We start from the raw sequence: 17,715 nt of genomic DNA, 5'->3' as shown, positions 1-17,715 counted from the left end.
CATGTTGTCAGGGCTGGCACAGGCTTCTCAAGGACAGCACTTGGCCTCGGTGACCTCCTGTGTGTTTCGAAGAGCCGTCTTTAGGATCTGGGGCTGTGGGGCCTCAGGCCACTATCAGATGTCCCCAAAGTGGCAGAGCCAGCAGCGTGTGCTGCTCCAGGGGAGTAGCTGACAGTTCCAGGGACCATGTCACAGCCAGGAGGTGGCTGCATAAAAGCATGGACCATATGCCAGACGTCTCCCCTGGCTCTCTCATCTTTGGGTGACTCTCACTGCCCATCTCAGAGTGGGCTGTGTTTCGGGTGTCTCCACCTCTTACATTTATGGCTCCACACCTTTGCGTGAAGGGGCAGAATCGCTGCAGAAACGGGAAATCGGCTGGTGTGCCAGGGCTAAAGCTGCTGCTGCCTCTTGCAAACGTCTTTTCAGTATCCAGACCAGATTACTCTCTTCTCTTCACTAAGGCAAGACAGAATCTGACTGTGAACAGCCTAAGGAAAGGGACGCCTTAATTCCAGTTCCTATCATCCTATCTAATTCCTTCAAAGGGAAGCGATACAACCAACACATGTGTGGGAAGTCCTGAAGCTGGGCATGTTCCAAGTTAAAGTAGACAGGGTTGGGATCTAAGCTATTAAATGCACCACGGGGAACAACCCAGCATGGACAAGGGAATGTAGGGCCAGATTGTCGTCATCTTTAATCTCTGTGATTCTACATGGGCTAAAAAAATCTCACTTGCAAAACTCTTTCTACAGCAACAAATGGGATTCAGTAGCAGGCTGTGTTTTCAGCAATTGCTTTGATTCAGGCTCTGATCTATGCTGCTGTTTAAATCCAGAATAACTCCTATGGATTTTCATGAGTACAACAGAGGTGAGGGCCTGGCCCACTCTAATTACAGAGGAGCAAAGGACTTTGATCTAGATCCTCTGAAAAATTTAGACACTTAAATACAGTTACAGTGGGAATCAGGCACCCCAATACCTTTGAGAGAAGCTGGACCCCCCCTTATTTTCCCAGGCAAAACTTCTTTCTCCTGTCACTGTAATTCTTCGGGAGCAATGGGGAAAACCACAGTCACAGACTACACGAACCAGGAGCAAGGTATTGTATTATTGTAGTGGAAGATAAAGTCACTCCAGAACTAAGCCTTTCCAGGGGATAATTCATATAAGGAGGTTTGCACACCACTTAGTAAGGGCAAGAGAGCAGATATTTATTATACGATGGCGATCAGCTTCTTTTCCCTGCAACAAAGACAAATTTGCCATCATTTCCAAAAGACATTGACCCAAGTCATGTATTTCCCCAACAGTTTTCATTGCCAAACCAGGAAGTTAGGAGCAGCCAACTCCACCAGCACACACTGCCCAGGAGCGACAAAACAGAGGCAGACATCCTTTCCAAAGCTGAAGTCAAGTGCAACCAAAGCAAACAGGTTTAATCACATCAACAAAGTCATCCGTTAATGAAAACACATCCCACAAATGATTAAGTTGTTAAGTGCTAGTCTATTCCAAACACCTCAGAAGAAAACTCATGCAATCTGTAACACTTACATCAGAGTCCCATAATATTTACATAGAGAAAAGGAAAGAATAAACTGTTAGGGGAAAACATTTGGGTGTAGAGGGGGAAGGAACATTGTTTCAGAGCACAGAAATCTTCATCTTCGCTTTCATAATATCTGTGGTTCAACTGGAGTTTATTAAATAATAATGAATGTTTTAACTTTCTGTTGCTAAAATGCAAATGTACTTAAAGAACCTACTGATTTTCTAAGAAAATTTTTCCTTCCCTGAAATAACCAAAATAACTATGAAAGTATTTTGAAATACCAAGAGAAACTCCCAAATTATCATTCAGAGGTAGTCTTGCAAAGTGATGCAAATCATCCCTGTAAAAATTTGATTCACTATTTAGTAAAGGGAAGTTTTAAGGAACAAAACGCCTAGAGCAACGGAAAGTTGTCTTTTGTTCTTTAAGCTCAATGAGAGAAAGGTTAAAAATTCTGTAAATCCCCAGCACAAGAGCTGGAAGCAAAACTGGCTAAGAACAGAAATGAAACCGCCTACACCATTTAATTGAATGAGTTCAGAGATATATGAACAGCCCCCTTGATGCAAAGTCAATTAGTTTTTTAAAAGTACTCTCCACTGTAATAATCTCATGTGCAATTTGTAGTATATCACAAAGAAGGGGTTGGATACATCTAATATACCGATAAGGTGATTTGTTTAAAACACAATTAAGTGAATGTCCCATTAAGGTCCTCGTTGAGCTGTACTGCTGACTGTCTGTGATCTGTCACCTTGTCTTCAGGGTGACAACCACACATAGGAAGACATCCAGCTATTTTATTGGGAAAACTCCAGGGGCTGGCTTTATGATACAACACCTTGTGGATGGCTGACTGAACATGTTGGCTAGGCTGACCGTCAGTCACTGCTGAGCTGTAGTTTTTAAGGCGTACATTACTGTATCAGTCACCACTATGGAGCACAACCCTGCAGTGCACACTCAAACAACAGTCCCATTCATCACTAACGTCCTTGCGCATTTCTTACATTGCCTAAGGCTCCTGATCAGCATTTTAGTATTAAATACCCCCTCAAATACATGCAGCCACAACAGTTCTCCTGATATACAGCTGATTCTTCAATATCTGCTAGATATATTTATTCTCTGCAAGGATTAAAATTGTTCCTCCCTCTCAACCATGCCACAGCACCTAAGAGACGTTAGTTGAGAGAATACCACCAAACATAGTATTTGTTACTTCTTAAATGCCAGTTCCAAGCAAGCTTATTTAATGCATTTAAGCATTTACCAGGCACTGCCAAAAGACAAACAGATATCCCTGGAGATTTTCACTCTGTCCTTCCTGAAGAGGAAGAAGAGCTCTTATGTAATTGTACCGTTGTTCCTTAATGCTGCAGCCTGACTTTCCACAGGCCGTGAACATAGAAGAGATAAATCAGAAACTTGTGTAAAGACCTGGGAGGAGTTTTGCCAGCAAAGGCCTGCCACTGAACAAGAGCAAGAAGAGCTGACACAGAAGCTGTCAAGACACGCTGGAGTATATATAGTGGAACACGCTTGCATTTAGTGATGCTGCCCAGAGTGAAGGAGGATGAATGTCCTGAATTGTGTCAATGCTTGTGTCATGTGCAGGCCATGAGGCCAGCTGGAGTGAGCCAAGTGGGCAGGAAAGAGCTCTTCTGTGAAGCAAACAGCTTCAGTGGCAGAGGTGCCCACCACCGCTGACTAGTGACGGATCTGCTCCCGTACAGGGCGAGCTCATGCTGCACTCACCCTGGCCTTCAGTCTCTGCATAAACGTACACTCCATGGCACCTGCAGGCCACATCCTCATGAAACCTTCCCTCAGGATATTATCTGGGGGGATGGGACCTTCCCATCATAGGGAGCAGGATGGGCAGACTTTTGCTCCCACCAGCCTGTACTCTCCTAAGAGCTGTGGGGGTTCCTATGAGTCAGCCAGAGAGAGAAACAATTGAGTTTCACCTGCAAGAGCATTAAGGCAACTGCTCCTGCCAAAAAGGCTGCATCATGGCTCTAAACCAGCCTTTAATACTCCTGCTTGAGGTAAGGCTTGACTATCTGCCCATTTAGATTATAAACTCTTTGGAAATGAGTACTGTTAACGATTGTACTCTGAAACTGGCTACACAAAAGTTTGCACCAAGGAAAGATGAGTGCCAATAGTTCAGGACAACACAGTCCTAGCTAAACAAACTTAGCTTCTTTCTTCTCCCTGCTTTTTGTGGTGTTGAGAAAATGCCTTCACATTACGTAGTCAGCTCTCTAAGCTACCAAAGCTGCACTTACAAAGGAGCATTTTAAACGGCAGGCCGTTGTCTGAGAGTGCATTAATGCATCTATTGCCTTGGAGACAGAGAAAGGGCAGCCTGTGGAGACAGAATGAACCCTCTATGAGATAGAGCCTCAGCATATCTATTGACATGGTCTAAGGGACTGAATTATGTCAGGGGGAAAAAAAATAGTAAGACAAGCCAATCTGAATGACAGGGTACGCAATTTAAACCAGATCAACATGACTTTGGGCCCAATTTGTAAACATATTGGACTGATTACTGCTTTAGCATCATTAAATGACTTTCCTAAGATTAACTCATGACTTAATAGCACTTAAGGATTCAGTGATTCTTTTTATAAATAACGCTTTGAAGTCAAATCCATAAAATCGGTTTAGGCTAAAATTAGAAGGGTGCTAATAAAATAGACTGTGAATACAAGTCTTTCATGATTGCTTAAACAAATACCACCTTAAACAGGCTTCATTCTCCTGCACAGTGGCGCACACACCCCAAATGTGCTAGTGCAAAGAACTGGAAAAGGACAACAGGGAGGGTGACAAACCAAATATGAGGGTTGGTTTGCCACCTACGTGGTGTGCAAGGAGACAGTGTCAGGCTGGGATCACCAGCCTCCAAACGTTAATGCTGCACAGGGCTGCACAGCACATCAGGCACAAGGCAGTGGGAACACACACCCTAGTACTCTGGAAGTGACATGAGCCTGCAGCGATGGCTGCAGCACGGTGGCAGCACTGTGATCTTTCAGTCCCTCTGCTGCCATCCCCAGGTTGATTACAGTGTGCAAAATAAACAAAAAGCACGAGATGAGAAGTAAAGGAGTTAGGTCTTTTGCTTCCACCAACATGAGATGCTGCCAGTCTGGATTTCTTCTTTCTCCCTAGACAAGCTGCTTGGCAGCCCCATCCTCTGGCATGCCCAAATCAGAGGCCTCACCCTCCTTTCATATGCCACTGGGACAAAATGCAGAAGTGATACAGCTCAGCTCTTAGCAACCAAGCTAACTGGTGCAGCATTGAAAAGACCACCGGCAGCTAAACCGTTCACTACACTCCTAAGTTTGTAAACACAAGCAAGACTGGGGACAGTGGGACATTTTTCAAAAATGGCTCTAGCACAGACTGAAGCAGGGAGAGTCTGTTCAACCCTATTTCATGGTACCAGGGTCTGCTACTGGGCTTTGTTATTTACCCTGCTCATCCCAAACATAAGCGTCCTCTCCACCAACAAAGAAACACGTGTCTTAGGGAACAGAGCAATACAGGGCTGGGACTGAGGAAGGTTTGCTCTTGCTGGTTTCCCTGTGGTTTTACACTAGCACTGGGGGATAAGGGGCAGGAGTTACACCAATGCAGCAAGAACAGTGGTACATCCTTTAGAACAGAAAGGACTGAGGTTTTTCTCCAGAGAAACAATCCCCAGCCTTGGGTAACACAGGTCAGTAAGGTAAGAAGCACCGCAATACTTGCCATCAGCACACACACAGCTCACAAACTCACTCGCAGCCTGGCCTTCCCCTGGTTTGTTCCCCTGGTGTTAGGAAACCCAGTGAGTACAAGCGGCAGGAGCAAGCCAGGCTGGGGAACGCAGTCATGCCTGAAAGGGATGCGTGGGTATTGGGGCGCAGGAAATCCAGCACTCACCTCTGAGGAGTCGGCATACTGAGCAACACGTGCACACTGAAAGAGGAGCTGAGCATTAGGAACTCATGAGGCTAAGCCATCTCTCAGAAAACACTTGGTATCATCCTGAGGTGGACTTCATGGCCCCCACGTGCATTAAGAGATGATGATCTCTATTCACCAGCATGGAGCACAGACTCAGGAACGTGCCTCACCCCAGGCTACGTGCCTAGTGGGTGTTAAGGCTGGGATTACGTACAGCTCCCTGGCTCTGTTCTCAGATCACTAAACAGAAATAACTCCTGACTAGAGGGGCCTGGGAGCGTGGATAAGCAATGGGTAACACAGTGCAAAACACTGTATGACAATAAACACAGGATACAATACTGGAACTTGTATTGCTACACGCCTGAATTTTTTTCAGTAGATTTAGACTTCTACAAGCACTAGTGCAGCCATTCACGCAGCTTCTGAAGGAAAACTATCCACAGATCCCTGATCTTCCTACATCAGGAATGTGCTGAGGAGTCCTGCAGGAATTATATTTTGGTGGAATTGCCGTAAGAATGAAAGCAACCAAGGGAATTGCATTGCACCCTTCAGTGCAAATGCAGGTGATTCACAGCTGTTCATAAAAGCGTGACTTTTACAGCTTCATCCTGTGGACAGCTTGTGTTCCAGGAAACAGCCTAGAAATAATTTCCAGTTTGAGCCTTCCAATTTAATCCTCACAGTGGCATCAATGACTCCAGATAAAAAAAAGCTTTTGGAGAAAAAAAAGGTTTGAGCTCTGTGTGGTTTCTTTGGTCATGATTATCCTGCACTGTAGACACTGAAAGTTCTTCCACAGTTTCACAGTCATTTTAAACCAGCATAAACCAGTGCTGCTGCTGAAAGCAGGTGTCCCGTTGCCCCTCGCACTCTGGCCTCCGCCTTCCTTGTCCTATTGCTGATGTCTGTGCTGCTGCTCTCTACTGGATTCAGGATCTGACCCAGGTCAAGAGCAACCTGGAAGCAAGGAACAGCATTTAACTTGAAACAGCTCCCTGGCTGGGGTCAGCATATATAAATAAGATTTAAACATGTCCAAGGGAAAGGATGGTATGGGGCAGAAGCAAGCAGCCGGGACATACCCTTTCAACGGGAGTGTTGGCTCACATTGGCTGGATGCTGCCATGAAACTATGGCCTTTGTATAAAAAAGATGAGTCTCAACCAACCTCAAGAGATCTGCTGTGGGTTTAGCCTCAGATTTTACACAGAAGGTAGCTGATCACAGTTTTATGAAGGTTTAGTCTCTGAGAGCTCATACAACATATACATATGGGCTGTTCTCACACATCTTTCTGGAGTTTTTCTGGTTGGTGGTGACTGAGCTATCCAGACATATCCTGAATGCTGATACTCCCCCACCTGCAAAGCCTTCAGCGCTTAAGTGCAAAACCAAGACGCAGCCTTGACTCTCTCCTGCACAGAGGAGTGGAGAGTATCAGAAAGCATACTGCGCATTTCTGCTTTGAAATCATTCCAGCTCAGAACGATCTCTGCCTGGGGTAAGCTTCAGCAGAAAGAGCACTCAGTCTGGGCCACACAGAGGGTGGCTCCATAATATGTGATCCTCTGGCCCAGACAGCGTAAGCTCTGGACACTGACAGTCCCGTGATGCAACGCAAATCTCCTGCTGCTGAAATATATCCCACTGACTCACCCAAAAGCAAGGCTGGCCTCCAGTGCCTAGCCCACACTGGATGTTTCCACTAACATCAGCAACCATGAGACATGTCTGCATCAGCAATGGAATTGAGCTATGTGACACAGTGGCCAGTATCCCACTCCTCAAGTCACATGTGTCACTCACCAGCCATCGCAAGGGAACAAGTTTTATCTGCACTGTCCAGGATGCTTTTAAGGCAATACTGTAAGGTTAAGAAGTGCAAAAGCCCCCGACTGTTAATAAAGACACGTCTGTATGTGGATTGTTACTGGACATTTGCCAGAACAACAGGATTGCCCTGAAAAATATTTGGAAATGTTGTTCTGGAGCTTCCAGTTTTCCATAATGATGAGTAGCCACACGATATTTACAGTTCCCAAAAGAAAGGGGCAGTTCTGCCTGTGGAAGAAGCACAGGTTGGAACATGCATTGAAGCTAAAATATCACAGGCTATCATCAGGGTGCCAGGACACTAAATCAAGAAACGCTGAACTAAGAGAAAAGCGAAAGATCAGATAAAGAGGACAGATGGTGGGCCTGCTACGTGAAGGAAGAGCAATCATCATGTTTCCTCGGAGTGTGTTAAAGGAAGGTGTGCACATGCTTCACCGGAGCAGTGGTGATGCCTCACGTAATGTGCTGTGTGGGAGGTCGGCAGCCACACACAAATCATGGCAAAAGCAGCCTTTGCCCCTTTGTGTCGTCTGCATGTGGCTTTTGACTGGGTGTGAAGAGGAGGAGAAGTGTCCTTCTGTGGGATAAGTGCGAATACAACCTGGAGCACCTAGAGCCCGCTATACGCTGAGCAGTCCCACTCCTGCGGAAGGCCATCTGCACGAGCAGGACTGCTTAATGTATAGTGGGCACCACTGAAAGGCAGCAAAGACAGCAAAAGGTAGAGGGAAAAAAAAAAAGGCAGCAAATGGTAGAGGAAAAGAAGGAGTAATTCCCCTTGTCTCAAAGGCAGCTCTTGCATATTCTATTTCTTGCCCTCATAAGACACTCTTCAGCAGGCAAAAATAAACCTTTGCTGTGTCTGCATGTGGTCATTACTAACTAAATGCCAAGCTCTTCACACAGTGCTTTGTGTCAAGAGGGGATTCAGAGAGTCACAAATCCATCTAACCAGCACCAGTCACATTATAAAAATAACAACAATGGAAATGAAACAAGCTGAGTAGTTATTTAATGTAGCCTGAGTACAGTGTGGTCCTGCAGCCAGCTTTTGGCCACAGCCAAGGCCCACCAGTGTCAGGAGAGTCTTTTCACGGGTTTCAGTGGGTTTGGAAACATGCCCAAGAGACATGAAAACAGAACCTGAACCACTCCTGATGCTCTACCGACAAACCTGAGTTTCAGCAGTCTCATCTGTGCAGGGAAGACAACAGACCTCTCTCCATCCCCCCGTCTTTCCAAATCACTTTATTTCAGATATCATATCTGCTCTTAAACACAGTCACACAACAGGATTGGAACTGAGCAACACCAAGTTCCACACCAGATCTGGCTGTGTGGGATGGGATCCATCTAAACTCCTGTAACCTCAACCTACAGAGCCATCTCTTGTCTTTGCCTCACTGTTGTAAGCAAGGGTGTGCTTCCGTACACCATTCGTTCAGTAGCAAAGCCGGCTTGAGAAGCTTCCAGTTCCTGGCCTCTTGATCTCAAAACATACCTGCCTGAAGGTCTCCCAAATCAACAAATCGGTCTGAGCTAAAAATAATCCCTCAAAAATAGTACAAGAAAGTATTTTTAATCTGGATCAAACTCAGGATTTCTTCCCGAGTCCACAGCTCTTTACTACTGGACAGCTTGAGTCACCATAGTTAGGCTGTTCCATCACCTGAGGGTAGCGCTTGACATCTCATTATCATAAGGCTGCTATTCTCTCTTTGACGTGGCTGTCTCTCCTGTTGAGAAAATTAAGAGCCTGTGCTAGATGCAAAACTAATTCTTCAGCCTTTGTACATCCCTGACAGCCATATGAGAGAAATAAAGGGAGCTATAAAAGCACTCCCATAGGCAATCTGTGTATGTACTCCTTCATCAAAGACTGTGACCCCCGTAGGACTGAGTGATGCTCACACATGCATCCCAGGCGTGGGGATGCCAATCCTAAAGCAAAAAGGGTTACACTGCTACAGCAGTGCCTGGCTTTTCCACTTGTAGGGTTGGCTGTGGCTTCGCAATGCCCCCTTCCTCAGACAAACCCCACGTGCAGCAGCACTCCTCAACACATCCAGTCAAAATAACGCTTCAAGTTCCTGTCCCTGCCACAGTTACTGATCATTTGTAAATTCAGGCAGTGACTTTGAGAGCTGCACTTGCAGAGGACTGTAATAGGTTGGTATGGATGGAGGATGTAGGGAAATGGGTGGGAATGGAAGCACCTGAATGAACAAATAGCAGAAGAAGGGCTATAAGAGTGGCAATATCACCATGACTTGGCAGATCAACAAGTCATCAAGATCCCAGCACACCCACATGCAGCTTCTCAGATGCCCGGACTGGGAAACAAAGGACAGAATAGAAGAAGGGAAAACATAAAAAGGGACATTTCAGTTGTCCAGAAACTTCTCAGTGGTAGTAGCAAGACAGAGCGCTGTTACTACAGAGACCTTCTTGCAAAACTGGGATCAATCCACAGACAGGACTCTTCTACAGGTATTTTACATGTTATAATGACTGAAGTAAGGTGTACAGGAAAGCCACATAAGAAATCTTCTAAGGTATTGACCTTAAAATACACAAGCATCTTCTACCACACATGGCTTTCGGGACCGGGGCATGGGAAGTACAATTTGTTCTGTTTTACAGACACACTGAGGAACAAAGGTACGCTCCAGGTCATACCAGTATTTTGCAATAAAGCGGGGTGTGAATTCATGTGTCCTAATTCACAGTCTTGCCTCCTAACCACCACACTGCTTCTTCTGCAGACACAGGACCCGTTCCTTCAAGCCTTCCCTAAAAGTCTCCATAAAGCAGGATTTCTACTCAGACCAAGGGTACAATGTTTGCAGCCCCAGCCAGGCTCTCTATTTATGTTCTCAGAGTCGTTTCATGTATCCCAGCTACTGCTGTCAGGCTAATAGCTGGTAGAAAGACCTTTTACAAGAAAGGTGAGGTCTTCGGCTGAGTCATCCTCACATCAAACAGATAGTCCGGGGTTTGCTGACTCCCTCTGATGTCAGACTATGTCCCATTATCTCTAAAGCAGGAATATAAAGGGAAGTCTAATGTTTCTGTGAGACAGTGGGGACTGCTGACATGGACATTTGTGTTATCTACGGGCTTTGGGACAGGAAAAACAGCTGTGTGTCAGCTGTTCTGTAGTGACTGCTCATGCACATACTCATATATGTATATATTACATGTATATATAGCATACTAATAGGCAGTAGCAAATTCTGTCTGCCCCTTGCTTATGTGCAACACTCCAACTAAACAAATATGGAAGGTGGAGTGATGGGACCATGTCTGGGCTTGGTGTGCCTAGAACAGTGTCATCTCACCCCAAATATGGCCCTCAGGATGTGATACAGTCTGGCTGATAGGTCACACACTTCCATACACGCTCACGATAGTTACGACTCTGATCAGTTCGCCCCTCTAGACATTCTGACTACATGCAACTAGAGATGCCGGGGGAGGGGAACCTCAATCCATCCCACTCCTACCAGTTTGATGCCAGGGCCAGCAAAAGATGCCCAGAGCCTGGAGGAGGAACACAGGTCAGCAGGAGAGCGCCTGAAGAGCAGCACAAAGGAACTCCAGCCAGTGAGACAGCTTCATCAGGGGCCCAACTTCAATGCCGCTATGCAAACGCACGTAGCATGGGGAATAAACAAGAGGAGTTAGAGACGTGCAGACACCTGCAGGGCTACAACCTTATTGGCATCACGGAGACGGGGTGGGATGGCTCCTACAACTGGAGTGTTGGGATGGAGGGATACAGGCTCTTTAGGAAGGACAGGCAGGGGAGACGAGGAGGGGGTGTCGCCCTCTATGTCAATGACCAGCTGGATGCATGGAGCTCTGCCTGGAGATGGATGAGGAGCCGACTGAGAGCTTATGGGTCAGGACTAAAGGGAAGGCAGGGACAGGTGACGTTACGGTGGGGGTCTGCTACAGGCCACCCCACCAGGAAGACAGAGGGGATGAGGCCCTCTATAAACAGATAGGAGCAGCCTCACGCTCACAAGCCCTGGTCCTCATGGGGGACTTCTACCACCCCAATATCTGTTGGGAGGGACAACACGGCAGGGCATAAGCCATCCGGGAGGTTCCTGGAATGCGTCGATGATAACTTCCTTCTCCAAGTGGTAGAGGACCCAATGAGGAGAGGTGCTACGCTGGACCTTGTTCTCACCAACAAGGAGGGGCTGGTGGGGAATGTGAAGCTCAAGGGCAGCCTGGGCTGCAGTGACCACAAAATGGTGGAGTTCAAGATCCTCAGGGCACCGAGGGGGGCGCACAGCAAGCTCACTCCCCTGGACTTCAGGAGAGCAGACTTTGGCCTCTTCAGGGATCTGCTTGGTAGAGTGCCATGGGACAAAGCCCTGGGGGGAAGAGGGCCCCAAGAAAGCTGGGTAATATTCAAGGATCACCTCCTTCAAGCTCAGGAGCGATGCATCCCAGCAAAGAGGAAGTCAGGCAAGAACGCCAGGAGGCCTGCATGGATGAACCAGGAGCTCCTGGACAAACTCAAACACAAAAAGGAAGCCTACAGAGGGTGGAAGCAAGGACAGGCAGCCTGGGAGGGATACAGAGAAATTGTCCGAGCAGCCAGGGATCAGGTTAGGAAAGCTAAAGCCCTGACAGAATTAAATCTGGCCAGGGACGTCAAGGGCAACAAGAAAAGATTCTATTGGTACGTCGGGGATAAAAGGAAGATGAGGGAAAATGTGGGCACTCTCCAGAACGAAACGGGAGACCTGGCTACCTGGGACACAGAGAAGGCGGAGGCACTCAATGACTTTTTTTGCCTCGGTCTTCACCAGCAAGTGCTCAAGTCTCACCGCCCAAGCTGCAGAAGGCAAAGGCAGGGACTGGGAGAATGAGGAGCTGCCCACTGTGGGAGACCACCTAAGGCACCTGAAGGTGCACAAGTCCATGGGACCCGATGAGATCCACCGGCAGGTCCTGAAGGAACTGGCGGATTAAGTTTCTAAGCCACTATCCATCGTATTTGAGAAGTCGTGGCAGTCCGGTGAAGTTCCCACTGACTGGAAAAGGGGAACCATAACCCCCATTTTTAAAAAGGGAAAAAAGGAAGACCCGGGGAACTACAGGCCAGTCAGTCTCACCTCTGTGCCTGGGAAGATCATGGAACATATCCTCCTGGAAGCTATGCTAAGGCACATGGAGGACAGGGAGGCGATTCGAGACAGCCAGCATGGCTTCACCAAGGGCAAGTCCTGCCTGACCAACCTAGTGGCCTTCTATGATGGAGTGACTACATCAGTGGACATGGGAAGGGCTACAGATGTCGTCTGTCTGGACCTCTGTAAGGCCTTTGACACGGTCCCCCACAACATCCTTTTCTCTAAACTGCGGAGGTATGGATTTGATGGGTGAACTGTCCAGTGGGTGAGGAATTGGTTAGATGGTCGCATCCAGAGGGTAGTGGTCAATGGCTCAATGTCCAGATGGAGACTGGTGACAAGTGGCGTCCTGCAGGGGTCCGTATTGGGACCGATACTGTTTAATATCTTCATCAATGACATGGGCAGTGGGAGCGAGTGCACCCTCAGCAAGTTTGCAGATGACACCAAGCTGAGTGGTGCGGTCGACACACCAGAGGGACGGGATGCCATCCAGAGGGACCTGGACAAGCTGGAGAAGTGGGCCTGTGTGAACCTCATGAGGTTTAACAAGGCCAAGTGCAAGGTCCTGCACCTGGGTCAGGGCAACCCCGGGTATCAATCCAGGCTAAGGGATGAAGGGATTGAGAGCGGCCCTGCCAAGAAGGACTTGGGGGCACTGGTGGATGAAAAGCTGGACATTAGCCAAAAATGTGTGCTCGCAGCCCAGAAGGCCAAGCATATCCTGGGCTGCATCCAAAGAAGCGTGGCCAGCAGGTCGAGGGAGGTGATTCTGCCCCCTACTCTGCTCCGGTGAGACCCCACCTGCAGCACTGCGTCCAGTTCTGGAGCCCTCAGCATAAGAAAGACACGGACCTGTTGGAGCGGGTCCAGAGGAGGGCCACGAAAACGATCAGGGGGCTGGAACAGCTCTGCTATGAAGAAAGGCTGAGAGAGTTGGGGTTGTTCAGCCTACAGAAGAGAAGGTTTCGGGGAGACCTTATTGCAGCCTGTCAGTACTTAATGGGGGCTTATAAAAAAGATGGGGAGAAACTTTTTAGCAGGGCCTGTTGTGACAGGACAAGGGGGAACGGCTTTAAACTAAAGGGGGGGGAGATATAGACTGGACATAAAGAAGAAATTTTTTACGCTGAGGGTGGTGAAACACTGGCACAGGTTGCCCAGAGAGGTGGTGGATGCCCCATGCCTGAAAACATTCCAGGTCAGGTTGGATGGGGCTCTGAGCAACCTGATCTAGTTGAAGATGTCCCTGCCCATGGCAGGGGGGTTGGACTAGATGACCTTTAAAGGTCCCTTCCAACCCAAACTATTCTATGATTCTATGATTCTCTATATAATTGTGCCCACACAAAACAGTACACGGACTGGAGAGACCAGGACCACTTCTTTCACTTAATCTGATTAAAAGTGAGAGCAAAACTGTCTTTCACACAGCGTGATGGCACCACCTGTGAGTGAAATCACCCTCTGGAGGTGCCTCTCTGTATTGTCTTCGGGTGGAGAAGGGGCCTGCAAGCAGGCTCCTCGATTAGGGACCTCAATGAAATCACTAAGTGAGATAGGACAGATAAAGGTCTTGGAAGATTTTGCAAATTTGTGTTGTTTTCATTAAAGGAAGAATTAAAAACAAAATCTCAAATTGCTCGGTTCCTAGTTTTATTTATGATAAACACTAGGCTCAGTTTGAAAAGTTTTATGAACAATTCAATTTTCCAGACATTCATTTTGAGAGATTCTTGTACAGTATTGATATGAAACCAGATCAAAATCAAAAACTTTTGTGTGTTAAGACAGGGGCTTGTGGCCAGGTAAACTGAGTTCGCTGCCTTAAGAACAAAACTACAAAGGCTGCTCTACACAACATGGAATTAGGATAACTTAATTATGCTTTATTTGTGCCATTTGTTATTTTGGTCTAAATGATATGTGAATATTTTTCTTTTTGAGTAAGAATTTTATATTCTGTGTGTGAACACTTTACTTTCATTGATTACTTCAAGAGAAGTGTATACAAGACCTTACATAAACATCAGAATAAAACCACTGTGCATCAACATTAGCTATTTCAGTTTACCTGTAAAGAGAATTTATTCAACAGATGATGTTAAAAAAAGATAAACAGAGAACTCTGTGAGCCATAATTCTCGGAACTTGTAAAGGGCTTGAAAGATACTCTTTAGGAAAGATGAGACAAGACATTTCTAATACATTCCAAAACTAAAGCAAACTAGAAGGGGAAGCAATCTACACAGGCTTGAAACACAGTGAATGTTTGCCCAGACCTCAACACGCACAAGCTGAAATGGCTAAATTTCAAACTTGCCAGCATATGTTTCACAAGCTACCAAGTGCAACACACCTGCAACTTTCTGTGGCTTCTCATTGCAGCAGTTGAGTTGCATGATCTTTGGTGGTGTTCGGGAATCCCAGATGCCATCTGGAACCCCCTGCTTGGGATAACCCTCCATGTCTCAATTTTTGAGATCTAATCTGCAAAGCTATCTCCAATTAAATGTTTTGGATCTGGGCTCACAAAGATTTCTTTAACCGAGCTTGAAATAAATTTTTGTAACTAAATGCTCAGAAATGGATCTTATGCCCACCACGATGTTTCTTCCCTTTGTTCTTTCAGAATTTGAAAACAAACCATTGCTCTTCAGAGAGACTTGTTTTCCGTAACAGTGCTTATGCAGACATCCTTCATATCATAAACAGCTGTCAGACCTTGGTCTCTGCTTCTAGGAGTGCTTTATATGGGTTTTATTTCTCAGTAGGCTTCATCAGTGATAAAGTTCTGGAACCACAACTGTCAAGTGTTGTAACAGCTACTGTACAGTTTAGAAGAAGCACAAGTGGGCCTAATTCAAACCAGATATCCATTTGAACCCACATTTATGTTTAGATGACATAAGAGAGAAATGCTGTATCACCATATGGGGGCTTTGATGACAATAATGACCCTTCCCCCTACTGTGCATTCTTATCTCCCCTTTTTGCACTTCCATTAGCCCCTCTCACTGAAAACCCAGCCCAGAGCCTAACTTTTCAGCTTAAGTTGCAAGGACTGATGCTGGCTCCCTTGCATGCTGAAGTCCAGCCCTTCCTACCAGCCAGGAATAGTAACCATCAAATGATGATACTGTTTTCTCTCTTAAGTGCTAAGAGACTCAACAGCGTGTCTGTGTCCTATGAATTCTGGTATGTGCCGCCTGCAATGTCTGTTTCTATATATTCCTGCCAACTGCATGACTTCATTCAGCTGCGTGATATCCCAGACAACACAACACTGAAAGTAACACTGGCACTTACCTGAGCTGCCGGTGCCTTCTGATGCACTTCTGGATGTTTTTGGCTGGCTCTGTTTGCTACTTGTTCGTACAGTGACCGAAGGAGGAACAGTGCTGCTGCTGTCTCCACGAATCGTCGAGAGGTCCTGCATGCTAAAGCTCCTTAGTCTCTCAGACAGAGCCCCCTGTCCCTAGTTAAACAAACAAGCAAATAACACACACAAAAGTTAGATTCCACAGTGCATTTTGAGCCTTTCTCCCCCCTAGCTCATTGAAATCCGTCAGTACAATAGGAAGAGAAAAAATTGCCTGGTCCAGTAACCTAGAGAGGACAAAAATTAGTTGTTAAAAACATCATTTCCCTCTCTTTGCTCTTCCTTTTGGAGTGGTTCTATGCACAAAGTCTGATCGTTCAAACTTTTGATGGCGAGCATCTCTCATTCTTCAATGTAGTCACATGAGCTCAGAGCAGTCTTAGACACATCTGAAAGAGCAGGATATTGTTGTATCTTTCTAGTAGGCACTTTTCCTCATTAGGATCCGAGTCAAATATGTGCTTGGCTTCAGAAACACAATTAAATCGTCTGCATCAAAATAACTCCCTTTTAAAGTTAATCATCTATGATGATATTCACCCAGCAGTTCTGTCACATAGAGAATTTCCAGAGCACAGAAAATTTGAAATTTTAATGTAATAAAAAGTTATTCTTAAATGCAAAGAACTATTCCAGTGCTTTTTCATGCAGCTTGAAGACGAAATAAACTCACACAATAATTTTGTTTCTTTTTAGACTAGCTCTCAATCAAGCAACAAACATATTCCTTGGTGAAAGGAACATAGCTGTTTCTTTGTAAAGGATGGGTTGGTTACAAGACACCTTTCATTAAAACTACATCCCACCAAGAAGCTGATTAGAAGTATACCTCTTTCTGAATTCTGTAATCCTCATACTACACCACTGCTATAGAGCAAGAATGCCAGAAAATACAATTAATACAGAACCTATCTATCCTTCCCTGTTGGCTAAATTAAGTGACATTCAGAATATAAATAGCATAACTGATAAAAAGTACATTCAGGTTTTAACATTTTGTTAAATGAGGGGGGAAGGCCCGAGAGATACTTCATAGTGTATAGTCTTGGAAAAAAACTGAAATAAATACATAGAGCCTGACTCTAAAATTATTTCTGCTAGTGTAAATTAGGAAAAATTCAATGGATGCTTTGACTGAGGTGAAACTAGAAAGATGGCAAACAACAGTAAATATTGCCCTGTTTAACAAAAAATGGCTGGATAAGGCACATCATAGCAATTCACACACCACCTTCATTTAGACTTGTATTTGTCAAAGCAGTACATAAGTGGAGGCATAGCCTGAACACTGCCAGAGGGCTCTAGGTTGGGGCTGGACCAGAATACATCACTGCTCCCTTCTGGGCTGCAAATTTGAGTATCCTGCCCACAAAACCAGGGTGCAGGTGAGGGGCCAGTGGAGAGTATGCTCTGGTGCTGGCCTGGCACGGAGAAGGGACTCATCCTGACCATCTACAATCAAAGGCAAGACTGGACACATTCCTTGCTAAAGCAGTTAGGCAACACTGCCTGTCCCCTAGTGCACTGGCATTGATACATTGGGAAGGCAATGCATTAATTTACCTGCAGGTACTGATTTACCAACATTACTTCAGAAATTTCGCATGCAGAGTAACAGAAAATCAGTGCCTTTACCCCATATACATTCCTTAGCACCTTACTTTTAGGGACTGTAAGTAGACAAGGCATCAGGTGCTTATAACTACAGTCGCTGTGACAGCCTGCACTTTCTACATTCAAGAAAACTGCTAGATCAGTAATCTCCAACTTTTCAGCCTGAAGCTTTTCATACAAGAAAAATGGGTTAAA

At 45.9% G+C, this 17,715-nt stretch overlaps 1 protein-coding gene across 5 annotated transcripts in view; it reads right to left on the bottom strand.

The window, feature by feature from the left end:
- The window catches only part of REEP1 (receptor accessory protein 1), a 74,930-nt gene that overhangs the window by 9,627 nt on the left and 47,588 nt on the right, over window positions 1-17,715 (bottom strand). For 2 of the 5 annotated variants that reach the window (XM_076335719.1, XM_076335720.1), the window contains exons 7-8: window positions 15,834-16,002; window positions 5,506-5,541 (exon numbers count right to left, since the gene is read on the bottom strand). In XM_076335719.1, coding sequence (XP_076191834.1) covers window positions 5,506-5,541; window positions 15,834-16,002 — 205 coding nt within the window. Of the gene's footprint in view, window positions 1-1,096; window positions 1,550-5,505; window positions 5,542-15,833; window positions 16,003-17,715 lie in introns of those variants that run through there. The other 3 variants (XM_076335723.1, XM_076335722.1, XM_076335724.1) reach the window with 3 other exon arrangements.

Source organism: Aptenodytes patagonicus, chromosome 4 (genome assembly GCF_965638725.1).
Source record: "Aptenodytes patagonicus chromosome 4, bAptPat1.pri.cur, whole genome shotgun sequence".
Classification (NCBI taxonomy): Eukaryota; Metazoa; Chordata; class Aves; order Sphenisciformes; family Spheniscidae; genus Aptenodytes; species Aptenodytes patagonicus.
The sequence above is the reverse complement of the archived record's forward strand: the minus strand, read 5'-3'. Positions and strand labels throughout refer to the sequence as shown.